The sequence below is a fragment of the Dipodomys ordii genome, unplaced genomic scaffold, assembly GCF_000151885.1.
Source record: "Dipodomys ordii isolate 6190 unplaced genomic scaffold, Dord_2.0 Scaffold138, whole genome shotgun sequence".
NCBI classification, from domain to species: domain Eukaryota; kingdom Metazoa; phylum Chordata; class Mammalia; order Rodentia; family Heteromyidae; genus Dipodomys; species Dipodomys ordii.
The window spans coordinates 647,074-663,837 of NW_012267354.1; the positions used below are offsets into that span (position 1 = coordinate 647,074).

Genomic DNA, 16,764 nt, shown 5'->3' on the forward strand with positions numbered 1-16,764 from the left:
ATTATTTAATACAGACAAACCATTTTACATCTAGCATATCCATGTCTCGCTGTGTTTCTGCAGTAATCATAGGAGGTTTTCTTTCTTTAAAAAAATTACATTGGCCATTTTGGTGGAGAACTGAAAACACAAGCCACTAAGTATACTTCATCTGCATTTTGTCTTCTAGAAACTAAAATGAATTTTCAGTTGTCTCATTTAAAACTACAAGTAAAGGAGAGTCAAAGCAAGTTTCTAGTAGGGAAGACAGGAGTCATAGCTAGGTTTGTGTTGCTGCCTGACATTCTTGCTGATTCTGTGCCTCAAGCAAAACTCCTTTCCTCCATTACCCCAGTCCACAGTGATCTCACCCTGCTCTGAATTCCCAGAATGCTTAGGTCCTGCCTCAACATTCCATTCATTGACATTCATTATGGTCATCTCTTGGATCTTCATATAAGAAAAAGCACTCCTTAAGATCTAAGGTATAAGACAAGTATTAATTATATTGTTTGATAGATCCATGCCCACAGCTAAAGATAAATTCATAATCACAAGCAGTAGATCACGATTATGTGTTTTGTGTTTTCCCTTAAGGAGATTAAAATGCATCTTTCTGCCTTCCACCACTTTTAGTTGAAACAAATTTGACAATCTACTTACTGATATTTTGAATGTGGGACCAGTCTCTACCATTTAACAAGTTAATGACCTTCAGCCATATCCTCACCACACCGCTTTGGCTCCTGGGAAGACTGATGACATCATGGGTACAGAGCATCCTGGATTAGTTAGTTCTATCTGGCTAATAACAGAGAGAACTAATGGTAGTTCCTCCTTTAACCTCCTGGCTTCCTTCTTATGGAAGTATGGGTGGTAAATGTGGTCGGAAACATGTTTCCCTTTCTTTTTTTTTTTTGGTCCAGTCGTGGGACCTGAACTCTGGGCCTGGGCGCTGTCTCTCAGCTCTTCAGCTCAAGGCTAGCACTCTACCACTTGAGCCACAGTGCCACTTCCGGCTTTTTCCTTTTTGCTTATGTGGTGCTGAGGAATCGAACCCAGGGCCTCATGCATGCAAGGCAATTGCTCTACCACTGAGCCACCTTCCCAGCCCGATGTTTCCCTTTCTTAATAAAAGATTCCTTAGGAAGAAGTTTCTAGATCTCTGCATGAACAGTATACATAACTAATGAGAAGACTGATCTTGATTCTTCAAAGTAGCCTATAATCCTAGCTACTCAGATCTGAGATCTGAGGATCATGGTTCCAGGCCAGCCCAGGCAGGAAAGGGGGCAGAAAAGACTATGAGACTCTTATCCCCAATAAACTACCAGAAAACCAAAAGTGTCACTGTGGCTCAAGTACAGAACACTTGCCTTGAGCTTCAGGGACAGAGCCCAGGCCCAGAGTTCAAGCCCCATGACTGACCAAAAAAAGAAGTATCCACAGGTTGACTAGAGGCATAGCTCAAGTGTTAGAGCACCTGCCTGGCAAATGAGAAGACATAACTTCAAATATCCACTATGACAAAGTATGCCCACAGAATCTGGTAATGTGGCTCTGTGATACAATCCTTGTATAGCATGTGAGAGGCCCTGGGTTCAATCCCCAGCATCACTAAAAATAATAATAATTGTCAAACATAAAGTATAGCCTATATTAAATGCTTTTGTAAGTGCCAACCCAGAAAAACACTCAGATACAACGTCACATAGAAGAAAGAAGCATTTAATGTCAGCTATTGTGAAAATACTGTACAGAGGGGTTACAATTACATAGGCAAGATAATGAGTAGACAGGCTATCTCTTGTGGGATAGAGAGCAGCAAACTGTTCTCATAGCCTTAGAGGTAGATATAGTCTGAGGGCAGAAGAAGGGGCTGAGGCAGGAAATCTTTGTAGTCACAGCTGGACGTTGGAAATATCAGACAGCCAGGGCAGGACATTCTATAACTGGCTTGCAGCCAGAGAAAACTTCCTATCACAGAGACAATACATTCTGTATCTAGCACATAGCAAAGTCAATACCTCTTACAGCTTTCATATAGCCGGGGGAAACATCCTAGAGCAGAGACAATACATTCTATAGTTGGCACCTTGTGATTATACATTAGAATCAGTGTTATACCGAGACTAGTAGCCAGACTCCATGATGCAGCCGGGGCCAGTGGGAATAGACAACTATGGCCCAACCTGGCTTGTGAAGGACCCAAGGCAAGGGCTATCAACCCAAAGTACAGCTGAAGAAGCTTACAGTTTTCCCAATGCAGCATTTTTTTCCTTCTCTTAGTCCATCTATCATCCAGTCTATTGTATCTTTCTGCAGAGACAGGAATGTTCTGGATTTACCCTTTCTAGTAAGATAACCACCAATCATATAGGGTTATTGTAACCTTGAAATGTGGTTAAATTTTATTTAAATTTTTTTATTTTTATTTTTTATTATTCCCCAGATATAAATTTTATTTAAATTTTAAATAATTTAAGTTTAGATAGCCATACACTACTATGTTAAACTACACAACACTAAATTAAGAAAATCCTAACTTAAGAGAATCTAAGCTGGGCACTGGTGGATCAATACCTATAATCCTAACTATTCAGGAGGCAGAGATCTGAGTATTGCAGTTCAAAGCCACCTTGGTCAGGAACATCCATGAGACTCTTATCTCTAATCAATTATTCAGAAAAGGCTGGAAGTGGTGCTGTGACTCAAGTGGTAGAAAACTAGTCTTGAGCAAAAGAAGCTCAGAAACTCTTCTCTCCAATTAACCAGCAAAAAAAAACCAACAACAAAAAGAAAGAGAAGGGGCTGGGAAGGTGGCTCAGTGGTAGAGTGCTTGCCTTGCATGCCTGAGGCCCTGGGTTCGATTCCTCAGCACCACATAAGCAAAAAGAAAAAAGCCAGAAGTGATGCTGTGTCTCAAGTGGTAGAGTGCTAGCCTTGAGCTGAAGAGCTGAGGGACAGTGCCCAGGCCCAGAGTTCAGGCCCCACAACTAGACCCAAAAAAAAAAAAAAAGACAAAAAACAAAAAAGAAAGAGAGGTGTGGATCAAGTGGTAGAGTGTTAGCCTTGAGCAAAACAAAACAAAAACACACAAATGAGAGTATAAAGCCCTGAGTTCAAGCTCTAGTGTGTGTACTCTCTCTCTCTCTCTCTCTCTCTCTCTCTCTCTCACACACACACACACACACACACATACACAAATCCACAATCCATTTAGGGAGGCAGAAGATCTTTTAAGATTGCCTCAAGACCTCCAAGTATCTTCTAGATCTATGCCTGTTCTGGAAAGGACTTAGGAGAAAGTCCTTAGGCCTAGGTCACCTTGGATGTAATCTTACCACCACGGTCTTTTCTACTACATTAGAATATATGCCCAAGCCCTCTTCCAAAGCTGGCCTGAAGTTGATGATGCCCTGTATCCTGGGAAGTATGCACACAATCCTCTCAGAGTTTGTATCTGAAATAAAAACTAGCACATGAAATCTGGCTGGGTAAACCCAAAGGCACAGAAGATCAAGGGCAAGGGAGCTGAATACTGTGAATAATCAGGATTGTTGAAAGGCAGAAATGCATAAATACTATTAGCCTTTGTTCCTGGAGCCAAAATTCCACCAAACCCATTTCTTCCACTGCCCTGCTTTGCAAGCCCCTATTGCTATTTCCTCATCTGAAAATTAGATTCTAGTGTGTTCTTGCTCCCAGAGGCTTACCAGGAAAATTCAATGAAGGAAAACCCCAGAGGTCATGCTCGGAGCACTGTGCTGTGCTGCGGGGCTCTGGGTTCAAATCTGTCTCCTATGATTGTGTGATTATGCAATCTTAAGAGAGTGAGATGTCTCAGGGAACCTCTTGTTTTCTCCTCTGTGAACTACAGATACAAGTAATAACAGTGAGGATTATAAGAGCTTTATGATCTGACTCAAGTTTAGCACTTAGAACAGTGCCTACAAGGCATTGTGCATGGTGGTATGACTTCATATCCAAACCACAAGGACATGTGGAAAGGCAGTCAGCAGAATAGATAGGGGAGAGAGGCAGATAAAGAAAGTGCTGAGCCCCAGAGTGGTCTGGGCAGGGAGATGGGCTGTGCTCTTGGAACTGTGCTAGTGCTTGAAGCCACTGTGGCCTCTGGGGCACATGCAGTTCTTCAATAGACAGGTTGCTGGCTGCTGAAGATAGCAGCTTCCCAGCCCACCTCTGTGCCCTGAGGAAGCCTCAGGAAACCTGTTCTCTGACAAAGAAAATGCTGACTTGGCAGATAGGAAGCCAAACTTTATAGGTTAGTGAAGGCTCCTTAAAACAGCCCTGTCAGAATGTCATATGATAAAACACAACACACCCTGTTATGCTCTTCTTAGGTATCTAAGAGAAATAAGCTAGGCACGGTGGCTCATGCTTGTAATTCCAGCACTCTGGAGGCTGAGACAGGAGGAGGATGAATTCCAGGCCACCTTGGGCTACATGTCGAGACCCTGTCTCAAAAAAGAAAGTATGCATGTCATAGATGAATGTTTATGACAGTTTTATTCATAGTAGCCAAAAATAAGAACCCACAAATGTCCATGGATGACTACTAAAGCCAACCATAGTCTATTTACACAATGAGATATTCAGAAATCAAAAGGAAAGAACTACTGAGTCATGCAGTAACATGGATGAGTTGCAAAAAATAGCATCCTGTGCAAAAGAATGCAGACACCAGAGTGTCTCCCAAGGTTCCATTGATACGACATTCCAGGATAACAAAATTGTATTAGGTCAGTGATTGCCTGGAGCTGAGAGTACAGGAAAGGGATTAACTACAAGGAGCACAAGGTAACTTCTAGAATGATGGCAATCTTCCACATCATATTGTGATGGCATTAATATAACTATATTATATATGTGCTTATCAAAACTCCAAGAACAAAGAGCTAAGGCTAGAGCTCAGTGATAGAGCTAATTCTTACTGTGAAACTTAGAATCTACCTCCTGCACCAACCCCTGCTCCCAGACAAACAAACAAAAATAAACCAACTAAAATTCCTTGAACTGAACTCCTGAAAAGGATGGACTCAGCTTGTCTTTTTGTTTTGTTTCTGACATGAGGATTGAGCCTAAGGCTTTGCACATGCTAGACAAATATCCAACCACTGAACCACAACCTCAGCCTCTAAAATGCTGACAAGTTCATTCTCTTTTCAGGCCTTATCCAAAGGTCCTCTGCATCTAAGTGGCTGCATCACAATGTCATGTGTGCCCCTGGGCATTCCGAAAGATAAATACACCAATGACTATAATATAGAATGTTTGATATGCCAAGAGATTCACGCACAAAGCTGATGGACTAGTGCGTAAGAGAGATGGTAGGGGAGGATGAAGAGGGATCAAGAAGGGGAAACAGAATAAGAGAAAGCCTATGCAGTTCCCTGCTTCATGTTGGAAGGCCAGCAGAAGCCTTACTGAAGAATCGGAAGTCATTGAAGTACTGAAGCTGTAAAGGGAGACTAGAAGAAGTTTCTTTCTTTCTTTTTTGGGGGGTCCAGTCGTGGGGCCTGAACTCTGGGCCTGAGCGCTGTCCCTCAGCTCTTCAGCTCAAGGCTAGTGCTCTACCACTTGAGCCACAGCGCCACTTCTGGCTTTTTGCTTATGTGGTGCTGAGGAATTGAACCCAGGGCCTCATGCATGCAAGGCAAGCACTCTACCACTGAGCCACCTTCCCAGCCCCAGGAGAAGTTTCTTTATGGTCTATAATGATCATAATTTCTGCTAAAATAAAATGTGTCTTTTTAGGGGAAGATTGGGTGGGGGGGTGAGAGGAGGATGGGAAGGGATGGGAAGGGGAAACAAAGGAGGAGGCTACAATGCTTGATAAGAAATGTACTCATTATCTTGCCCATGTAATTGTAACCCCTCTGTACAGTATTTTCACAATTAAAAAAAAAACTAAAAAAAAAAAATGTGTCTTTTTAGTGTTGAACTGGCTGAATGGCTGAATACCAAAAGTAGAAGTTAGTCCCAACTAAGACCCAGCAGCCCTGATGATCACCCCCACCTCCCCCACCCCCCACCTCCCACAACACACACACTGTTTCTTTTTTTTTTTTTTTTTTTTCGGCCGTGGGGCTTGAACTCTGGGCCTGGGCGCTGTCCCTCAGCTCTTCAGCTCAAGGCGAGCACTCTACCACTTGAGCTACAGCGCCACTTCCTGTTTTCTAGTAGTTTATTGGAGATAGGAGTCTCACGGTCTTTCCTGCCCGGGCTGGCTTTGAACCGCGATCCTCAGATCTCAGCCTCCTGAGTAGCTAGGATTACAGGCGTGAGCCACCAGCGCCCGGCCACACACTGTTTCTTTCCTGCTCTAGGGAATGTTAATGTTGACAATCAAACAAAGCCTTCACTTGGACTGTCTGGAGTAGCAGAGATGCAGAGGCCAGAGAGGCAACTCCAAATGGTGGTAAGACTGCAGGAGGAATTCAACAGAGCTTATGTCATCCTCAGCCTCCTCTTGCTAGCAATCCTCCTTCTGTGCTGGCTGGGATTTCCAACTTGAGGAAACAAGTGACCGATTGTCTGGGAAGGGAAAGTGTCACAAAAGGACTCGGGAACCAGGATGACAGCAGCATGGGCCCAGACCCTCTAGGGAATTCATGAGCCAGTGGAGAGAAAAGCTGAGGGAAAGCAGAATTGCTGTCATCCAGGCCCAACTTCTTCTTTCATGAGCTCATAGTCAAAGCCAAGCCAGGCTGGAGGGTGCCGGGCGACTGAGTGAGCTTATTTTTTCCCTAACTTGGTTCTGAGTCACACAAGGCACCTACCCTTCCCAGAAAACTACCGCAGGGCTCACCCTTGGCAGCCGATCAACTCGACCTAACACGCGATGCCCACTGGCTTGATGCCAGGGCCCTGCAGCACTGTCTTTGCCCAGAGGCCTCTGTGGGAGGAGACAGCCCCTCTCAACCTTTAAAGAAAAAGTCCTATGGAGGCTGCTTGGAAAGGAGGAGGGAGGCCTGTCTGACTTTTGGGTACTCCTGGGAGACACTGCTGAATCAGAGAAAAGAGGTATTGGAGAATCCTTAAACCCTTTGCTTTGTAAATCAAGTCATCGGAAACTACAGAGTGTCTGAAAAGACAGACAAAAGGAAAAAATAGTTTATTCATGGACCTCTCTCCTGTGATTATATTTTTAACTTAAAGCTCATACTCTCCAACAGCTGACATTAGAGCTGTAGGCTGGCTGCCTGGAGGTCAACTTTGTAACGAATGACATAAAAGATTTGTTACTTGTAGCCTTGTTAGACAGCCTGTATTGATAAAAAGACACAGTAGTAAGTACTAGATGCAGCAATAAACAGGACAGATTAAGATTTTTTTTCTTTTGGGTACTGTGGATGGAACTCAGGGCTTGGATACTATTATCTTTTCTGCTCAAGGTTAGCACTCACTATCACTTGAACCACAACTCTATTTCCGGCTTTTTGGTGGTTAACTGAAGATAAGAGTCTCACACACTTTTTCTACCCTGGCTATTTTCAAATCACAGTCCTTAGATCTCAGTCAGCTGAGAAGCTAGGATTACAGGTAGGAGCCACCAGTGCCCAGCTAATTAAGTCTTACATTATAGAGTTACAATCAAGTGGGAAGGAAAGGAGTCCAGAGGAGCCACAGCACTGGCTCTGGAAGCTGGTGTTGGCTCCTGCTCTCTGCAGCTACCTCCTTCGCTGTAGCTGGTCAAAGCTGGGCTGACTAGCTAAACTGAATCCTAGCACTGGTGGTCTTGGTACTTTTGTAACTTGCCTCAGCACCCCAGGCACTATTGCCTTGCTTTTACGTCAAAGGAAGCTGCCAGGGCCTGATCTTGACACACACACACACACACACACACACTTACACATACACACATACACCCCTTAGAGGATAAGTATCTTTTAGATGGTCATTTATTAACTTGCTACTTAGGTTGGACTCACACCCCAACCCCCGCTCTGTCCCCATCTGTGCCTCTGGCCAGAGTTGTTCCAGCTAAATTGTGTGTGTAGAGGGAGCCTGGAAGGGTATCTTAAAATCACTTGCATTGGCTGAACTAAAATTAGATATGCAGAAGTGTGTTTCTCTGGGGTAAACAAAAACCACAAAAATGGACAGGGACCCAAAAGAGGGAAGAAGAGATTTTAAAAAATAAAGATTGAGCTGGGTTTCAGTGGCTCACACCTATAATCCTAGCTACTCAAGAGGGTAAGATCTGAGGATCATGGTTCAAAGCCAGATCAGGCAGGAAAGTCTGTGAGATTCTTACCTCTAATTAGCCACTGAAAAAGCCAGAAGTAGGGCCATGGCTCAACTGGTAGATCACTAGATTTGAGGTGTGTGTTGGGGGGGAAATCTTAGGGACAGTGCCCAGGGTCTGAGTTTAAGCCCCACTACCAGCACACGCGCACACACACACACACACACACACACACACACACACACACACATACACAGCCATGTGCTGGTGGCTCATACCTGTACTCCTAGCTACTCAGGACGCCGAGATCTAAGGATCACAGCTTGAAGCCAGTTCAGGCAGGAAAGAGTCCATGAGACTCTTATCTCCAATTAACTATCAAGAAACCCAGAAGTGGAGCTGTGGCTCAAGTAGTAGATCACTAGCCTTGAGCACAAAAGCTCAAAAACAGTGTCCCAGACCATGAGTTCAAGCCCCATTACTGACAAAAGAAGAGGAGGAGGAAGAGGAGGAAGAAGAAGAGGATTTTATCTCCTGTATTCTTAGCTCTAGGAGGCTGTTTTCTCTGTTCTGCCCACTGGCCTTTCCTGGCTCCATTGCAGCCCCCTCCCCTTAAATAATTATAAGAGTTACCACTGGAAAAAGGAGCAGTACATTTGCATTCTTAATCCTTACAATAATCTAAAGGTCAATGGGCCCATTTGTCAATTGAGGAAATAGATTTTCAGAGACTGGGGTGACGCAGTTAATAAGTAGCAGAACTGGAATATAAACTGGATTTCCTCCAACACCACTAGATTAATAATACACACCTTTTGCTACCCTGTGTTTCCTTCTAATCTCAAGTCCACTTCAAAGCAACAAATGGTAATTACAGAGTGCCAGGTGCAGCTGGGAGTATTCAGATATCATTTCCTGACTCCAAACCCACCTGGCTCCATCCCTCCTTTCTGCTTCCTTTCCTTAGAGGCTCCCACTTTCAAGTCTGTCTCCCTTTCTCCTGCCCAGTCTACCACAGCCACTTTCTAGTCCCTCATGGTGAGTTACGTATCAGTACTCCAGGTGGGGCAGCAGGCAGAGTGTTATCCCTAGACGGTCCCTGATTTGATGTGGTATCAGCCTGGGCCACAGCTAAGCAATTTCCAATTTCTCCTTTTTTTGTGGGGGCCAGTTCTGGGGCTTGAATCCAGGGCCTGGGCTCAGTCCTTGAGCTTTATGGCTGAAGGCTAGCACTCTACAACTGGAGTCACACACACTGCTCCACTTCCAGCTTTTGATGGTTAATCTCCAGCACCCAGCTTCCATTTCCTTTTTGAAAAGAAAGGGCCACAGCTAAACATCTCTGGGGATGAGGTTTAGCTCCTCAGATTTAAGAATATTTGTTGTGCATTTATTAATCTCCTCCCTAGTGATGCCAGGCCAAGTACTGAGGGCAAGGCAGAGATTTAAGAAGAAAAAAGGCAGAAGTGGCTTGTATACTCCTGGAGCTCATAATCTACAAGTGAGAAGAAACAACAGTAAAAAGTAAACAAGAACCAGGCACTGGTGGCTCACATCTGTAATACTAGCTACTCAGGAGGCTGAGATCTAAGGATCATGGTTCAAAGCCAGCCCAAGAACGAAAGTCCGTGAGACTCTTATCTCCAATAAACCACTAGAAAACTGGAAGTGGCACTGTGGCTTAAGTGGTAGAGTGCTCGCCTTGAGCTGAAGAGTGCAGGTACAGTGCCCAAGCCAAGTTCAAGCCCCACAACCAACCAAAAAAAAAGTAAATGCAGACTGGAGACATTGCTCAGTGGTAGAGAGTGTACTTCTGTAACAGGTTCAATTCTCAGCACCAAAAACAGCAATAATGAAAAGAAGCATATATAGAGCTGGACACCGGTGGCTACACTTGTAATCTTTGCTACTCGGGAAACAGAAATCTGAGTCACTGTTCAAAGCCGGGGACAAGAAAAGCACAGGAAACTCTTATCTCCAATTAATCAGCACAAAGCTGACAGTGGAGGGCTGGGAAGGTGGCTCAGTGGTAGAGCGCTTGCCTTGCATGCCTGAGGCCCTGGGTTTGATTCCTCAGTACCACATAAGCAAAAAGAAAAAAGCCGGCAGTGGCACTGTGGCTCAAGTGGTAGAGCCCTCGCCTTGAGCTGAAGAGCTGAGGGACAGCGCCCAAGCCCAGAGTTCAGGCCCCACGACCGGACCCAAAAAAAAAAAAAAAAAAGCTGACAGTGGAGCTATGGCTCAAGTAGTAGAGTTGCCAGCCTTTAGCAAAAAAGCTATGAGACAACACTCAGGCCCTGAGTTCAAGCACCAGTACTGGCACAAAAACAAAACAAAAAACAACCAAAAAATCCCTATGAACTTGCCTAGTATGCACGAAGCCCTGGGTTTGATTCCTCAGTACCACATAAACAGAAAAAGCCAGATGGGGGCTGTGGCTCAAGTGGTTGAGCAAAAAGAAGCTCAGGGACAGTGCACAGGCCGTGAGTTCAAGGCCCCAATCTGGAAAAAAAAAAAAACTAGATATAACTTAGACAATAATTCCTTAATTGCTATGAAGAAAACAAAGGCAATGAGAAAGAGGTGTGTGTGTGTGTGTGTGTGTGTGTGTGAAGATACCAGATAAAGGAAGGAAATGAAGGAACATGATGATCTCCAGGATGGAAAGGACATAGGAGGTCTGAAAATGGAGAAGCTGAGGGCTAGTTCTCCAGGATGAGGGCAGTAGGAACCTGTCTGGCAGCTGGTCTCAGCCCCTGGCACTTCCTGGCTTTAACTCATCCCCACTTTCACCTACTCACCCCCTCTTTGGCTTAATGATTCACTTTCAACCTTTCTTTAGCTTCCTGGGTGGTAAAGAGAAGGTGCAGAGCCCTAGCTCTGTGGAGTTGGCAGGAATGAGAATGAGATCTTTTGCTCTTATTCCCATTCTGGTCTCACCTCCCTCCTCCCTTGCCTCCCCCCCCCCAAAAAAAAATGTCTGTGCCAAAAGAACATTGAGGATAGCCAGGCCCAGCTGGTGGCCCAGATTCCAGATGTGAGAGATAGTAATGAAACAAGATCCTGACATCCTTTTCATTTTCCCTCCCCTGCATAATACCCTGCAGAAATTTTCCATCATAAACAAGTTATGCATTCCTGACCTTGAGTGTCTCCCCTTCTCCCACCACAGTTTTCTTCCATCATCACACTCTCTTCCCCACCCTCAATGTGTGTCTATGCACAAGGGTCGTCTACCTGTGCTTTATGTTGGTCACTATGTAGAGCAGGCAGATATACAGGGTCTGCTCAGGTGTAGAGATAAGGATAATGGTATGTAAAAGGCCATGTGGGAAAGACACCTGTCTTTGTAAAAGAGGGTTTTTTTTTTCAGTTAGCTTATATTAGTTATGGGGGAGGAATGCCATTGTTACATCTCCACATCTGTTCTCACTGCATTCCAGTTCATCTTTCCCCATCAGTCATATTCTCTCCCCCCACAAAAGAGGTCTGTTTTATATGCTTGGATTGCAGCAATAAGTGTAATACATAGCTATATATAGACCCAGGAAGCAATTGCATAGAGCATCAGTAATAATCTATTTGTAGCTCAGTTTTAGGGTTTGTTTACCTTCCTATACATCCTTGGTTGAAAAATGCCTTTCCATATGTCCTATTTGATGTCTGTGTAAGATTGTCCCAGTTTTTCTTAAGACATTGTGAATGTGTACAGAGGATTTAGGAGTACACCCATGTATCAGAAGCTCGGGGAAACCTAGTCAATGTGTGAATTTATATTTCTGCATGGGTATTTATAGTTCTGTATTTTTGTCTTTCATTTAACATGAGAAACTACTACCAGCAAGATACCATGCTGGGTTTTACCACAGACACAAAGATCTGTATAACTCAGCCACCAGCCTCTGTGTTTTCTTAGTTTGTTGATCAGGCTTAATATGATGTATAAAGACCTGAGCCAGGCAATGCACTGGTGGCTCATACCTGTAATCCTAGCTACTTTGGAGGCTGAGATCCAAGCATCAAGGTCTGAAGCAAGCTCAGGCAGTAACGGCTATGAGACACTTATCTCCATTAAGCTTCAGAAAAAGCCAGAAGTAGAACTGTGGCTCAAGTGGTAGGATACTAGCCTTAAGCAAAAGAAGCCCAGGGACAGTACCTAGGCCCTGAGTTCAAGCTCCAGGACCAGTGCAAAAAAAAATCAGAGCCAGATACATCTTGAACCCCTGAGGTCTGCTTTGGTCTTTTTTTTTTAAATCACCTTGCTGCGGTCAACAACTCACCCCCCTTCTGTACCACCCCCCCAGCTCCCTTCCTGATGTGGCACCCATCTCATGGCCAAATTCTAGTGATCTTTGATACAAATGTCACTTATGGCTACGTTTTCAGGTACTGTCACTTTCTACTTGAGTCCCTCAAGTCGTGTCCTGTTCCCTGCCTCAGTTTCCCTTGACCCAGGGCACAGTCCTTACTCCAGTTTCTTTCCAATTTGAACTGCTCTTCTTTTTATCTTGTCCTCAGATCCTCCAGCTCCAGGATTCAGAGTCAAACCCAGGCTCTTGGTCTGCCAGCTAAGCTATCTTCACTTTACCAAACACCTTTCCAGCCATTGATATTTCCCACGACTCCTTTACAGGAAACTTACTCTACGAGGATTTTCCTTAAAATTCCCCCAAATGCTTCCTGTACTTTTCCAGCTCAAGGCCTTTGTGGATGCCATCCTCATTTTCAAAGTCATCTTTCACATTTGATTTTGTCATATCCCATTCAATGTGAAGGTCATCTCAGATGCCACTTTTCCATGAAACTTCCTCTAGTTAGTCATACACTAGCTCTTTGGGGTTCTCTTTAACTGTTTTTACCTTTTCTTTTCTTTTTTCCACTCCTGGGTCTTAAACTCAGGGCCTGGGCCCTGCCCCTGAGCTTCTTTTGCTAAAGGCTAGCACTCTACCACTTGAGCCACAGACCTACTTCTGGACTTTTCTGTTTATGTGTACTGAGGAATCAAACCCAGGGCTTCATGCATGCTAGGCGAGCACTCTACTACTAAGCTACATTCCCAGCCCTCTTTTTTTTTTTTTTGTCGGCCGTGGGGCTTGAACTCTGGGCTTGGGGGCTGTCCCTCAGCTCTTCAGCTCAAGGCGAGCGCTCTACCACTTGAGCTACAGCGCGCCACTTCCGGTTTTCTGGTGTTTCTTGGAGATAGGAGTCTCACGGTCTCTCTTGCCCGGGCTGGCTTTGAACCGCGATCCTCAGATCTCAGCCTCCTGAGTAGCTAGGATTACAGGCGTGAGCCACCAGCGCCCGGCTCCCAGCCCTCTTTAACACTTTTCTTAGGACTCTCAGATCATCTCCTTGAACCAGAGGACAAAGCTCTAAAGCCAAAGTGACAGTTTTATCTGGGATGTCTTACTCTGCAGAACATACACTGAAACTAACCTCAGAACTCTTTTTTTTTTGGGTCCGGTTGTGGGGCCTGAACTCTGGGCCTGGGTGCTGTCCCTGAGCTCTTCAGCTCAAGGCTAGCACTCTACCACTTGAGCCACAGTGCCACTTTCGGCTTTTTTTCTTTTTGCTTATGTGGTGCTGAGGAATCGAACCCAGGGCCTTGAGCATGCAAGGCAAGCACTCTACCACTGAGCCACCTTCCCAGCCCACCTCAGAACTCTTGAGAGTAAACTTTTTTCTTTTACTTTTACTTTATTTTATTTTTGTGGGTTGTGGGGCTTGAACTTAGGGCCTGGGCACTATACCTGAGCTCTTTATGTTCAAGGCAAGCACTCTACCACTTGAGCCACAGCACCACTTCTAGTTTTCTGGTGGTTAATTGGAGATAAGAGTCTCAGTGCCTTTCCTGCACAGCCTGGCTTTGAATTGTGACCCTCAGATCTCACTCTCCTGAGTAGCTAGGATTACAGGCATGAGCCCACCCAGTTTCTTTTATTTTTTGAGTCAGGGTCTTATTATATCACTGTGTTGCCTAGGCTGATCTGGAACTCCTGGGCTCAAGTAATCCTCAGGTCCCCCACCCCCACCCCAGTAGCTGTGGCTGGCTCCAACAATGCAACCATCAGAGTGCCTGCTACAGACAAATGCTCCAAAAATGTTCAATTGAGCTGCAGTCTCTAAAGCAGTTATGAAAATGTGTCAAATCTGTGTTTGGTAACTACGATAACATTTGTACAATGTCACAATTTTAAAGTTCTTTACATACTGTTTTTTGACCCATACATGGGCACACTTGTAGGGCCACCAGCCTCTTGCCTTTGTACTTGGTGCCTCTCTGCACTAATTTTTGTCTGAATATTTTTGTTCATTCCTAAATAGCTTTGTTGAGTTGTCTTTATGCAGTCTGCATCTTTGTGTGTGTGTGTGTTATGTTCACATAAGTATTATGCTCGTGTAACGTGAGTTTTGTGCATATGGTATATATGCTCGGTTTCATGCATGCTAAAGCAGGCAGGGCTGTGTTGGTGTTTTCGTGTCTTAGTCTTTTGGATAACTTCAATGACTTTCCCTCTAGTCTGTGTGTTTTCCACGCAAAATTGCAAGTATGTGAATGTGCATTTTGTGGTTCCTTGAACTTGCTGGGTCACAGAAAGGCCAGATCTCCTTTCTGTAAATCCCCCTCTTGCCCTGCACACACTCAGCCTTCCCAGGATGGTGGCGCTCTCTTAAACTGTCGTGAGCCCCTCTCCAGCTGCCACACGTCCCCACACGTGCTCACCCTCAGGGATCTGGATCTCACCCTTCAGCAATCAGGGCTACTCACTCACCAACGTGCACTGGAGCACTTGGGGACGCTCAGGGCTCGTCTCCACCCACTCCCTTTGCTAAATCGTCGGAATTTCCAACCGGCCCCAGCCTACCACTCCCCGGCGGCGAGGGGAGGGGTGAGCAGGGCCCGCCCCTCTCGAGGGAGTATATACGACGTCGCCCGGCAGCTGGTCCGCACTCATCCTTAATCACCCTTAGCGTCTACTGCCGTCGCTATGTGTCACTCTCGCAGCTCTCTTCCCACCATGACCGGCCTGCGGGCCCCGGCTTCTAGCCCCTCCACTAGTCCGGGAGTCCGGCGGGGCTCGGGCCCGGAGATCTTCACCTTCGATCCACTGCCGGAACCCGCGGCAGCCCCAGCCACGCGCCCCAGCGCCTCTCGCGGGCACCGGAAGCGCAATCGCCGGGTCCTCTACCCCCGAGTGGTGAGTGTCGCTCAAGTGGGCAGCCGGGGGACACCGCACCCTAGTACCTTAGGGGTAACGATCACACGGCCGGGCCCTTGACCTCACCTCTCCGCTGTTTTGTCTCCCTCTCAGGTGCGGCGCCAGGTGCCAACCGAGGAACCGAACCCAGCCAAAAGGCTCCTCTTCGTTCTGCTCACCATCGTCTTCTGCCAGATCCTGATGGCTGAAGAGAGTGTGCCGGCGCCCCTTATCCTGGAGGACGCCCCCAGCGCCGGGGTCCCTGAGTCCATCCCTGCGCCCCCGGTCCTCGAACCCTTTAATCTTACCCTGGAGCCTGCAGACTACGCTCTGGACCTCAGCACCTTTCTCCAGCAACACCCAGCCGCCTTCTAGCCGGGACGTCCCACACCACCACCAAACAATCGGGGGGGAAAACAAAGAACACCAGGCCTACACACCTGATGCTTGAAATCGTATCCCACACTGGGACCCATAAAGGGAACTCGAACTCAGAACACACTACAGCGCAGAAAGACGCCAGCTGGTGCTTGAGGGGGCGAGACCGAGGCATGGATGATAAGTCCGGCCCAGGCCCAGTGGAAAAGGAGAGCGGCGTTAATTTATTCCTCAGTGCTCCTACTTAATATTTAAATGTATTTATGTATGTCCTCCTAGGCGATGGAGGGAAGTATGTAATATTTATTTTAACTTATGCATGGGAGCGAGCTATGCTTCCTTGCTGTGTAGATGCACATCTTGGTATTTATTGAGTTTTGTGGGCTTTTGGTGGAGGGCCGGGCGCCTAGAGCTGAGCCAGAAGTTGGGGGAGGACGCCCGGTTTAGGGGTCCGGCGCGGTGGTGGGTATTGGGATTAGGGAGTAAACACCCGGTTCGCCGGCCGATCTCCAGCATCTCGACGTTCAACCGCGGGAGGCTTCGACAGCCTACCGGGAATAAGTAAGGTCCGTGGCCGATCTCCTCGAAGTTACCTCTTAGGTAGAGGTGGCTGCAAGGTCAGGGGTCGGTGGGCTGTCAGAGGGTGGCTGTCGGGGTCCCCCAGTATGTTCTGTGAACACAATAAAGTTGATTTCATGTCGGTTGTCTTCCCTGTATCTTTGCCGGCTGCGGTTCCTTCCCCCACCCTCGGGCGCCCACGACGGTGGGTCGCGGCTACAGCCGCGTCCACAGTCTGCTCTTCCCCTCCTGAACCCTAAAGTTGCTTTTCCTGGGAGTCATGAGCCCATATCCGGCCGCCGGATACGTAGTCCAATGCTGCAACCTGCGGCTTCCCCTCCCGGCGGGTGGCAATCCCGGGATGTGGCAACCTTCCTTCCGCAGCAGGCGGCGCCCGCGCCCGGGGGGCGTGGCCAGGGGCCTGGGCGGGGCTCCGGG

The 16,764-nt window shown here is 46.5% G+C and overlaps 1 protein-coding gene across 1 annotated transcript; it reads left to right on the forward strand.

The window, feature by feature from the left end:
- The first annotated feature begins 15,161 nt into the window (after positions 1 to 15,161).
- Positions 15,162 to 16,468, forward strand: Ier3 (immediate early response 3). Its single transcript, XM_013031225.1, has 2 exons — positions 15,162 to 15,390; positions 15,505 to 16,468. Exons 1-2 carry the CDS (start codon positions 15,181 to 15,183, stop codon positions 15,763 to 15,765), a joined length of 471 nt encoding a protein of 156 aa, XP_012886679.1. The 5' UTR covers positions 15,162 to 15,180; the 3' UTR covers positions 15,766 to 16,468.
- Positions 16,469 to 16,764: the final 296 nt, after the last annotated feature.

Coding starts and splice junctions, on each gene's coding strand:
- Ier3 (XM_013031225.1), top strand. CDS start 15,181: ATGTGTCACTCTCGCAGCTCTCTTCCCACCATGACCGGCCTGCGGGCC. Junction 15,391..15,504: donor GGGTCCTCTACCCCCGAGTG/GTGAGTGTCGCT, acceptor TCTCCCTCTCAG/GTGCGGCGCCAGGTGCCAAC.